The following is an 11,931-nucleotide window of genomic DNA, read 5'->3' on the forward strand; positions in this document are numbered from 1 at the left end:
TATACAGACTATAATACTTACTGTACAGACTGCAAATTGCAATACAGTACATACATCTGTACGTTTAATTGTAAACGAATAAAATAAATAAAACGAAGAGTTAACTAGGATGATATAGGTATGTCGAACTATTCAACTATACAATATGTCTGCAAACCTGCTATTTTACGTGATGAATTTAAGTTTTAAGTTACGATTTTGTCTGAAAATGAGGTAATAATATAGTTTATACTTAATTATTATTAAGGTTAGGTACCTTAGACATAAGGCTAAAAACTTATCACGGACACATTATATTAGTATTATAGTACCTATATGATCGTTGATTAAATATACAATGACTGTTATGATATGACGTGATCATGCGAGTACGCGGTTAATAATTTCGCGTCGACATGCCAATATATTATATTATATCTACTTTTAAACGATTACGTGCAGCCTAGTCGGCTTTCAGTAGCCTTTTTCAGAGGTATTTCAGCCCATAGTACTCCCGAAATTCCGATCTATAGACTAGAATATTAGATTTCCTAATTTTATAAACGATAGGTATACTGCATTAGGTAGTCTCGTTTATGTGCTAATGACGATATTCATGGCAATTTATTTTTTCGATTTCTGATTCAACGATATAATTCTATATTGTATGTAGTCGGCATGTTTTACTCTCTATGATTATGTATACTGTACTATAGTGCGACTTCAACACGCAATATTATCGTGATAAGTTAGGTGTACCGCGTGCATTTACGTATATCCACGATTCTGGCACCCCCAAATCCTAATACATATGGATTTCGAGCCCGGCTGCACACTCAGCCCCTATATGTATGGCCTCACCCTTTGAAACTGCGGCATGATGAATATACCGCGGTGGAAACGAGTATACCTACGCTCGGCCGCGACGTCGAAAAGGCCATGCTTAATATTATATTACTACAATACGGTACAGAGGCGTGCGGGTGATTGGCGAAAAATAAAAAACGTCACATGCCACATGGTGGGTCCCTAATTCCCTATGCATTGTACGATGCTACCATTAACGCGGTAACGGATTGGCGCGGTCGAGCAGCACGCGCGCTATTGCGAAACGCATAAAATTGTACAATAATTTATAGTAATAATAATAATAATAATAATAATGATAATAGCCGTGTAGGTACCTACACGTCCACGGTCCGTCGCAGCTAGGGGTTGTCGAACCGACGGCGGAAAAGCGCGAACGCCGCGAACCGAGTTGTGTAGTCTTTGTGCGCGATCCCCCGCCCCGCGTCGGCCCGCCGACGACCGCGACCGTGAGTCCGTGACGACACGACGACATACGGTCGGTCGTCCCCGCCGACTGCGACCGCGACGCTACCTGGTGGCTGCGGCCCGTAGCTTGGCCCGTCTGACCATACTCACGGCCGGTTCATACTGATGATCATAGGCCCGAGGCGCAGCAGCTACCACCACCACCTCAGCCGCCGCCGTAGCCACGTCGCCCGTTAAATTTTTTGAAAAAAAAAACCGAAGCGGACCGGCCCGAGCGTTGCCGTTGTAATATTATTGTTAATACCTCGCAATAACATAATAATATTATATCGTCCAACGGCGGCCGTCCGGTTCTGAGTTCTTTCGTCGTTTCGCCACCGAGTATAGTTTTTTTCACGTTTTTCTTTTTCTCGCAATCGTTTTTGCGGGCCCACCTGCACCACCCGTGAGAATCGTTAACGACGACGGCTGGACTCTCCGACGGTTGGTGTTGTCGCCCGACGAAACGATGTGTCGTTCGCCGGTCATCGGTTTGTGTGGAAGCAGCAGCAGCAGCAGCAGCAGCAGCAGCAGCAGCAGTTGACGTTGTAAACAGTGAGTATATTGTTACGGAAAACTGCGCTATACAGTTACCTAGTCCGTGCGAATCTCGAACCGGAAATGTAGTTCCGCTTGTCCCGTTTGCATCCGAATTGATTTGACCTTAAATATAAACATGAGCACACGTATGCCTAGGTTCACCTAATACCTAGGTGTCAAAGACACATGCTATAGGTCATTGGCACTCTTTCTTTTGCCTCCACCTAATGTTTTGCTTGACTTTTCTGTTTTGTTCTTCTACACGTCTGGTGTGCACTCGACTGCCAGTGTCAATAACTGTATCCATATACAATATAAAAAATGTTCCTACAACATATCTAAATTAATTCTCTGTTGATGGCTTGCTTAGATTTTTTTTGTTCGTTCATAATAATACACGATTATTCATAACTGGCTGATAAGCTTACATAGTCAATGGTGTGGCACTATGACCTAATCTTATTTATAAGAGCACCTTTCTGATTTACAAAATATCTTTGACACAGCTGCAGCTGTGTAACTACTAGGTAGATTTTAGCTAGGTACTTACCATAAGTAAACTAAATTTAAAATCAATTTTGTTTGTTTCTCGGTTTATATTACAGTTGTATGTGTTTAGTTGTAGAAATTGAAGGTATTATGAATTAAAATCCCATTTAACAATATGTAGGCAGTAGCCATTAGCCAAATTATATTAATTTACTTAATCTATTAAGTATCTAGTAATTACCAAAGTAATTACATATTATAATGTATTTGTGTTTCTACTTAATCATTATGAAATCATTAAATTTCTTGTTTTATTTTACAGTTTATACTACCTACTCATATACATTATTGTCAGTAAATAACAAGTGTTAAAATGAGTTCATTCAATGATAGAGCACCAATCCAAGAAGTCCCATCACCAATAACACATTTAGCTAATTGTCTAGGAACATCACTAACAGTCAGACGCAAACTAACATTATCTGAACCTAGTGAAACTCCAAAAAAATGTTATGATAACATACTCCACGGTAAATTTAAATGTTCTATTAAAAACCATTAAATAATGTGATTTTTTAATTCAAATTGATCAATACCATAATATCTATTTCTAACCATTTGATTCTTTTTTTACCTAATTATATACATGGTTAATATCTATTTTGTAATTACCATTGTATACACTACAACCATCATATTTTGTTAAGGTTTCAAAATGTTTCAACATATCCATATCTACTTAGTAAAATCAACATTTTATTTTAAATTTAAATTCCATATTTAATATTACATACATTAATAATAATTTCTATTCGCCCATGTCTCTTTCTCTCTATTTTTCGTTTTGGATAAATATCCCTCTTGAATGCTTTTATATACAAATATGTTGTTGTCATTTATTACTATATTTTAATAAATTTATTTTTTTTGATTACCTATTAAGATATATAGGGATATATTGATTTTTGAATGATATGTGTTTAAATAATTTTATTGTTGCATATTTTGTTTAATTAAAATGATTTCCTATTTTCAATTTTATAAACAAAACAATAGATCATGATTTCAACAGCTCATCGAATACCAGGTAAATAATATTTTTATAGATTTTTGTTCTATTTTAAATATTTATGTGACTTATATACCTATTTAATTAACTTTATATTATACTATTAAAGATTATTTAAAGGAAGTTCAAAAAATATTAATGAAAGTCCAACATTCAAATGTTGTTTGATGCTTCAAAAAATGATAAACAGTCCAGTTGAGAAAGAAAACACAACTAAATGTATGGATACGATGGTCTCTAAATCAATTTTATCACCATCCCAATCAAGTCCAACTGTAATTTTATTTTTTAATAATTATTTAAACTTTTATTCTAATAAGTTATTTGTAGTACCTAACTAGTAATTTATTATTACCAATTAAATTTGTTTGAAATACTTAATTGAAATAATATTTTTAATATATTCTTATTGTATTAGTAAATAATAGTTATGTTGTATTACCTACTTTGTAGTTCTTGATGCACGGTCGTAATACAAGAGGTCGTCACCCATTAGAAGATCATGATCCTAATTCCCAAGACAGTGGGTTTTTTTCAGTGCTCTCTGAAGATTCTAGATCATTAAACAGGTAATTATCTATAATCAGTAATTTAACTTTTATTTTCAACTGAATAATATATTTTACTGTGTTTGAAGATTTGAACCCAAAATTGTGATTGAAAAGAAAAATTCATCATTAAATGTTCCTCGATCAGATTTAGTTGTTTGTCACAAAGGAATCCCAGAAATAGATGATCCATTTTTAGACAATGTTAATTCTCCAGCAAGATTGGTAAATAATAAATAAGAATACATTATATTTTAGTACTATAATTAAATTATTATTCATGGTTGAAGTCTCAAGATTCACTTCCTTGTGAATTTAATACTTTGATCGATGGAGATATTCGTGCCTTTCAATCACCAATAATTAAACCTATTGTCAAACGGAGAAATTCTAAATATGATTCAGAGACACCTCGAAAAGTTGTAAGTAATTATTTTATTTATGCATATAATTTTTTTTTCAATTTATCATTGTATTTTCTTCCAAATAGGATTTTGTTCTTGGAGAAATTAAAAACACTGATGTTGTTGTGAAAAAACGTAAATTATTTAATGAATTTGAGTGTCCTTCTGAGAAATCAATTGTATCCAAACGGTTAAAGCCCAATGTAGATCTTTCAATGTCATTTAATTCTCCAAGATTAGACACTGGAAATACTTCTTTAACTGCTCCTGTATCACACAAGAAAACAACACTCTTTGACTATGGATTTTGCAAAAATAGTGTTTCTAAGCTTCGAAGGTCATTTTCAACTAATGAAGCCACAATAAAAGCTGCATTTGAGAAAGGTAAGTAATCCACTAGTACATTGAAAACTAATCAATATTGTTGGATTGAAATTATAACAAAGTAAATACATTAATTGAAAAGTTTAAATTATAAGAATTTTGTGAAATTTATTTAGGATGATATAATCCACCACACTCATTTTCTTTAGTCAATTATATAGTTAAAAAATATTTTTGTCCGATTTTTATTCTTGTTTGTACTCTAATGCAGAATATATTTTATAAAAATGTGATATAAATATTAATACTCAAATTTTAACATAATAAGTATTATCAAAAATAGTGTTAATAGTAGTTTTTACTTTCCAGTTTTTGACTTATATTTCAAAAATATTGTACGTAACATTAAATAATGAAAAACCATCAAATAGACGTAAGAAGTGCTACAATATAGCACACTTAAGAATTATTAAGGGGCCTGCTCGTGGGTCTTTATTAATGGGGCAATGTTTAGGCAATAAGCAATTTAGTCGCTGCCGCCCATGGCATTAGTGTTAGTCGTCAATGATAATTAGTGTGAGTGTGATTGTATGCGGGTACCGAGCCATCTACGCACTGCACGCATGTCGACGGCACTGCCGACCAAAGGTTAGGCAAAAGCGTGACTGCACAAAACACTCTTTACAGGAAAAATTTTCATGCATCGTAGAGTGGTAGATTTGATTAGTTTTTTTTGTTAGAAGATAACTTTCTACGGAGTGCATTGAACTTCTATTTTCAAATATTTAGCTTAAATCAAACATTATAAAAATAACAAAAGTTTGTGGAAATTGGTAGTATTCAAAATCCTATCACATTGTTTAGAAATGTGATTTCAAAAATCCAAGTCCAATGCACCCTGTAAGAAGTATTTCTCTTTCAAAAAAAAAAAAAAAAATATATTGAAATCAGATAGTTCTACAAGGCTGGAGAGTTTTTCTTTTGAGGCATGTTTTTAAGCAAAAAAGGAGGCCCCTTAATATTAAACATGTAATACTTTGTTTAGTTTATTTTTTCATGGATAAATGTTAGATAGGCCGTATGTGTGAGAGTAAAAAAGTGATAATATGTGTAATTTGGTTTATATAATTGGTATTATTTGATTTGTATTTATTTAATTAATAGTTTTTATTTAGTCACATTTAATTAAAGTTTATATAAGATGAATAATTACCGCCAATTTGAGGTAAACCCACAGCTTTCAGTTAACCTATATTTTAAATGCTTATAATTAAGAGGATGCGAGAGTTTGTTTTCTCTCTCTGACCCAAGTATTAATTATCATAAATAATTTGTTTGGTTTCTAGTGTTTAAACCACATAATATTCTTTTAGTGTTAAAATGTCTAAATATTATTTTTTTTTCTCAGAGGATAATGCATCAAATTTAATTGGTGACTTCAGTCAATCATTTATATTGCCTTTGTTATCACTTGGTCGTCATGCAGATCTACGTAGCATATCTCCTGATACATTAGCTCATTTATTGGAGGGCTCGTTCAATGACTGTATCGACTCCTATCTAATAATAGATTGCAGGTAATTCAAATAATTTGAAGTAAAGTTGTGTTTTTATTTATTAATTGATTTTATTTGTAGATATCCTTACGAGTATGAAGGTGGTCATATAAGAGGCGCAATCAACATATTTACTAAAGAGCAACTCTTTAAAGATTATACTGATGACAAGTTGGGTAAAAAATCTCACAAAACTGATAAAATTAATGCGAAGAGAAATGTTTTGATATTTCACTGTGAATTTTCATCAGAAAGAGGCCCAAGTTTGTGAGTATTATTTTATGTATTTAATATTTTTATTGTTTATTAATTATTATGATAGACTCTAAATTATTTTATATACCTGTGCTCTGTCCAGTAAGATAATGAGCAGATTCTGTGCAACTTTCTCATCACCCTACTATCAAATCCAGTTCCCCTATGTCTAGGGTGTCGCATGGGTATGCACAGAATCGGTTTGTTCTCACTGGACAGAGCATAGGTATAAAAATAATTTTAAGTCTATTATTTTGGTTGGCCCAAATAGTGTTCTCTCGCCGAAGAAAGTATAAGTAAAGTCAGTTTTTTTTGAGTATATCAACTTAACAAGGGATAAGAAATGCTAACACATACCTATTTCAACTTAGAGTGACAACAAGAGATATTCTTAAAATATTAGATGGAATATATTAAGCTCTTTAAGGACATAGAGTCCTGACTTTAGTAATAATGATTTATTAACAGTAAAGTTATTTTGTTTAACTATTTATAACTTTTCAAAAATCTCTAAAATAATTAGCTACTAAAAAGTTATATACTTAACCAATGCAACAATAGTTTAAATAATGAAATATACACCAATATATGGTTATATTAATCCTAAAAATCTTAAATTTAATCCACTGTTCTCTTATAATACAATTATTAAGGTGATTTTAATTAATAATTATATACTTTCTTTTTAAGTACTAATTAAATATGGTGGAGCTATTTCACATTTTTTTTAAGTATACCAAATAAATTAATAACTTGTTTTGTTTACTGTGTAGGTCACGGTATTTACGTAATGCTGATAGGCAAAAGAACAGTATGTGCTATCCTTACTTGGACTATCCAGAAATGTATTTGCTTGATGGTGGATACTGTAAATTTTACAGTCAACACAGTAATTTGTGTGTGCCGTCTAGCTATCGGTCAATGTATGATCCTGCCCATACATCAGAATTAAGAAAGTTCAGGTCCAAAGCAAAAACATGGGCTTGTCACAATGATGCAGCGCCACGATTAGCTGGAAAAAACACGCTCAAACGATTGGGTTTTAATTAATCTCTTTTACGTATTCTTTCATGTAAATAAGTGTTGAGATTTTTTTTTTATTGATTTGTATTTGATTACTTTTTTTTTGCGTTTTATTTTTATTCTTTTTAACCATTTAACCAATTTTTTTTCTATTTTAAAACTTGATGTGTTAAAGTCTTAAATTAGATCCCAGTGCAATTTTGTAAAACTTTTGTGATGCTATATTATAGTAAGTGCACTGTTAGCTAAGTTTCCAAAAAAGAACATATAATATTTATCATTTAATCATCAGCTTTTGTGGTTTTAATTATTTGATATAGATCGTTAATATAAAATCAAATACATATAGTTTATTATGTACGTGTGTTTGTGTGATTTTAATATATTTGCTAAGTGCAATGTGATTTTTTATAAAATATTAAACTAAAAAAAAACAATGTTAGTCGGTGTGAAAACATTAAAAAAAAAAGACTTGTAGAATTAATTTTATTTTTTAAAATGCATTATTAAATTAAGTAAGAAATAAGTGAATGAAAATCTATTGAATGTGTTCATTATTATTATTATTATTCATATCGCTTTGCCCATATTCTACATTTTTATGTGTAGTTAGTAAAATGTGTATATATTTGTAGTAAATCTAAGTATTTTTAAAAAATGTATTTTTTTTTCTTCATATTTTGTCTGGAATATTAATAGTTTAGAGATCATACGTACATTATATTATATTTTAATATATTTATCTATGTCATCGGCTGTTAATTACAATATTATATTATTATAATAACTTTTAAACCACCTCTATCATCTTTTTCAAGAAACCATTAAACAATAAAAAAAGTTAAAAGTAGCTTTTAATATATTTTTTATAAATTTAATAGTTTCTATTTTATAACAATTAGCAATAGATTTATGAATTTGTTTATTATTTTTTTAGTCTTCTATATATTGAGGTTGAGGGATACAAATTGTTTTAATATTTTTAACCAATTTGTTTCCTTCTTTAGATAAGTCAATTTTTTTAATAATATTTACTATAAAACATTACTTACGCTAGGAGTCTATTAAAAGAAAAAATTATACGCGTGTAGGCAATTTTGAATTTTTAGATAATTATTTATTTTTATTGTATTAACTTGGTAATGTTATTACTCAAAATACAGAAATTTAGTTTGAAACTAATTCTTTTTTTCATTTGCCGATGTTTTACATCACTTTTGTACTTCTAAAAAAGCACCGAATTTGCACGGGTCTGCCAAGTAATTAGCGTGTTCTAAAAGAATATTGTCCCTTGTATGACAACTAGATAACCAATTAAGTGTAAATGCCAACACAAATATTCAGTGAAAATTTCATGTCATTTTTTTAGAGTTACACTATAACCCAAAATTGATTTTTTCGAAAACTCAGGGCCTGATTAACCAATAGACTAGTATAGGCTACAGCCTAGGGCGCCAATCGGTCAATGTTAAATTGGGGGCGCCACAAAATTTTTGTTATTATTGCAATATTGTTAAAATTCTAAGTTGGTACTTTCCATCCAATATAACTATATAAGACACGACAAATATACAATGAGCATACTATTATGGCTAAATTCTGCTGCACTAAGTCATATACTTTAGAGTGGTGAATATTTTCACATTTCCGATATAATTTTTGAGGTAGCACATCCTATATATTCTTTATGTTTAATAATTTAAAAAAATAAAATTAGGTACCTAAAATGGTTATATTTTAAATTGATTAGTTCAGTTTTGCAGTATGCTGTACGGTCGATAGGTAAACGTACATGATAACATATTCAAAATAAACAAATTTATCTCCAAAACTACTATGCCCCGGACCTACGGACACGCCTGGGGTCTATATTGTTCATTTATTCTATACATACTAACATACGATAGACTCGGGACGAGATCGAATATTTTCGTCGGTTTTCCAATTCGCAAATTGGCGCGCGAAACGTGACCGGCGTACACCACGATAACCGTTTCGTGACACGCGCCGTGGGTACACTAGCTACCAGGGGACCATGAAGTGCCTAGTCCTATGTGCCTAATTTGCATGCACTTCCAAGGGAGTAATAATTTAAAAATTTCCAAGTCCGCGTTTACGAAGGTTCACTAACTATTTCAACGCCAACACAGCCACAGCCACATCCACTTGCCACAGCCTATATAGGGTCGGCTCCAGATCCATTGTAGGGGGGGGGAGTCATATTTCTCGATATTATAATATGTTTTTTAGTAATTTTGTTATTAACAATATACGATGTTTTGAAGGTACGAGCTTGGGGGGGGGGGCGGCCCGTAGTCCCACTTGCAGGCACGGATCCAGAGCAAAGATTTGGTGGGGGGAGGGGGCACAATTTTTTTGTTAATGTAAAACTATAATATTGGAATTACTATCCACCATGAACTAAGATAGTACTATCCTTAGTTTGTGCCCCCCAAAATGATACGTATAATAATATATTATATTATCTGACATACATGTAATTTGAAATATAGTAATATCAGGATCTGTAGAATTATTAAACACATTTTGGAAATAATATGTCTGGGATTGGAGGCCCTGCCCCCCCCCCCTCTTAGCACTATAAACTATACAGTTATACATAATAATCATCATGTCGGCGACAGACGATACACGAGGACGTAAACCTGCTGCAGTCGTCTCTTAAACTAGTCCAACTTATCGATAAGTATATACCTGCCTGACTGCCTAGTATTTAGCCGATTTTTTATTAATGTCTAGATTTGTCTTACTTGTTTTTCAGCATAACAGTTCTTAGGGTTGGAGCTTACTGCTTAGGACATAGCCACATAGGCGCGTGTAGGATTTTGTTTATATAATTTGATTATATAATGTGACAAACATTTTTAACCGGCCCAACAGTTTCCGAATTTCCCAATTGCCCACTTATATTTCGCTGGTGGGCTGTGGGCATAAACAAAGGCAGAGGATTTGAGAAGAAAAAATTATTGGAACAGATTCAGCTTAGCAGCCATTCGAAATTTGGATTTTTTTCAAATTAGGTAACATGTATCTAATTCAACGTTTTAAAAGTGGAGGGACCAAAAGTTTTTCTCGGAAATGATTAGTTTTTTATTATAAGTAATGCAGAAAAAAGTATATGATAATATCGTATTTCCATCAGGGGCGCACCCAGAATTTTTTTTTTTGGGGGGGGGGCTAAATTCAAAAAATTGTAATATTAATAGGCAGTATTTATTTTGAAATATGTACAGAAATCTTAAAGCTTGTTTACAACCTTATAAAGTTGAGACGCCTTAGTCATTTTTTCCCCATTATTGAGAGTAATTCTGAAGTTTGAACATCGATTTCTCTGTGAATATGAAGCATAGCGGTTTGAGATAAATTAAATTGTATCGATAAAAATGTATAATCTAGACGTTTCCGGTATGGCGGTATCCTACACAGTACACAGTTTCAACTAACGACGTCGCGACGATAATAATAAACAACAGAGGTCTCTCTCGTGGCCCGGAATGACAGGTATAAATATAATATAATATTATGACATTATGTTATACCTATTGTTTAAATTTCGATAGTTGATACTTTTTTTTATAATTATTTAAAGTCAAATATCAATTGTCAATAAACCTAATAAAATGTTTTGGGGCTAGCCATTTGGGGGGGGGGGGCTAAAGCCCGTTAGCCACCCCCTTGGGTGTGCCTTTGATTTTCATGAACATTTTATTTTTACCTAGTGTAAAATGTTGGGTTTTTTATACGCACATATGTATCAGGTGGGGTCACTCATTTGCTTCACTCGCTCGGACAACTAAAATCGAAAACACCCTTTGATTTGTTATGCAAAAATGTTGGGGGGAGTTACATATGTGCTTATGCTTTTTTTTATAGGGGGGAGCGTTTAACGGAAATTCATAATGAAAATTCAATTTTTTTATCAATCAGTTACTGAAATACGTTCTTATTGGGAATGACGATTGCCACTTCCACCCCCCTTAAATAGTTAAATTACGTGCCTGTAGGTACTACGTTCAAAATATAAAACTCATTGTTCTCATTATTTAAAAATACAAATTAAATAGTGAACAAGAAGAAAAGTAACCACTCTGCTGTATAGTGTATATAGGAGTCAGCGTACCATGTCATTGCAGAAAAGGAACATTTCAATGGGTGAGTTAAATTTTGAATTCAATGGTAAAACATAAGATCATATGGAAAAAGATTTTCAACGGGGAATCAGTCTGTCACTTGTCAGCCTAAAATTCAAAAGCCTATAAAAAAAAAAAATGCGTGTGTCAGTGAACACGGCAGAAGTGAAAAATTATATTATGAATATTTAACTTTGATAGGAATTAAAATATTTTATTAAAAGGTATTGGGTACACAATTTTAACATTTTTAATCATTGGTTCGACATGTTAACTCAA

At 32.1% G+C, this 11,931-nt stretch overlaps 1 protein-coding gene across 2 annotated transcripts; it reads left to right on the forward strand.

Moving 5' to 3' along the window:
• The first annotated feature begins 1,387 nt into the window (after positions 1 to 1,387).
• On the forward strand, positions 1,388 to 7,764 carry LOC111039124 (M-phase inducer phosphatase 3-like). Of its 2 annotated transcripts, XM_022322452.1 has the most exons (11): positions 1,388 to 1,848; positions 2,645 to 2,852; positions 3,379 to 3,409; positions 3,501 to 3,666; positions 3,845 to 3,960; positions 4,029 to 4,164; positions 4,230 to 4,361; positions 4,430 to 4,727; positions 6,076 to 6,244; positions 6,305 to 6,490; positions 7,252 to 7,528. In XM_022322452.1, the coding sequence occupies exons 2-11, from the start codon at positions 2,696 to 2,698 to the stop codon at positions 7,526 to 7,528; spliced, it is 1,668 nt and encodes a 555-aa protein (XP_022178144.1). In that variant the 5' UTR covers positions 1,388 to 1,848; positions 2,645 to 2,695. The 2 variants fall into 2 exon arrangements, with proteins under 2 accessions (XP_022178144.1, XP_022178145.1); XM_022322453.1 differs by lacking the exon at positions 1,388 to 1,848 and having other exon boundaries at positions 2,696 to 2,852; positions 7,252 to 7,764.
• The last annotated feature ends 4,167 nt before the right edge of the window (positions 7,765 to 11,931 follow it).

Source organism: Myzus persicae, unplaced genomic scaffold (assembly GCF_001856785.1).
Source record: "Myzus persicae strain clone G006 unplaced genomic scaffold, MPER_G0061.0, whole genome shotgun sequence".
Lineage (NCBI taxonomy): Eukaryota > Metazoa > Arthropoda > Insecta > Hemiptera > Aphididae > Myzus > Myzus persicae.

Bases quoted from the DNA above. Each gene is read 5' to 3' on its own strand.
- LOC111039124 (XM_022322452.1), top strand. From the start codon at position 2,696: ATGAGTTCATTCAATGATAGAGCACCAATCCAAGAAGTCCCATCACCA. The intron at 3,410-3,500 runs GTAAATAATATT...ATACTATTAAAG, and splicing joins AACAGCTCATCGAATACCAG to ATTATTTAAAGGAAGTTCAA. The intron at 6,491-7,251 runs GTGAGTATTATT...TTTACTGTGTAG, and splicing joins TCAGAAAGAGGCCCAAGTTT to GTCACGGTATTTACGTAATG.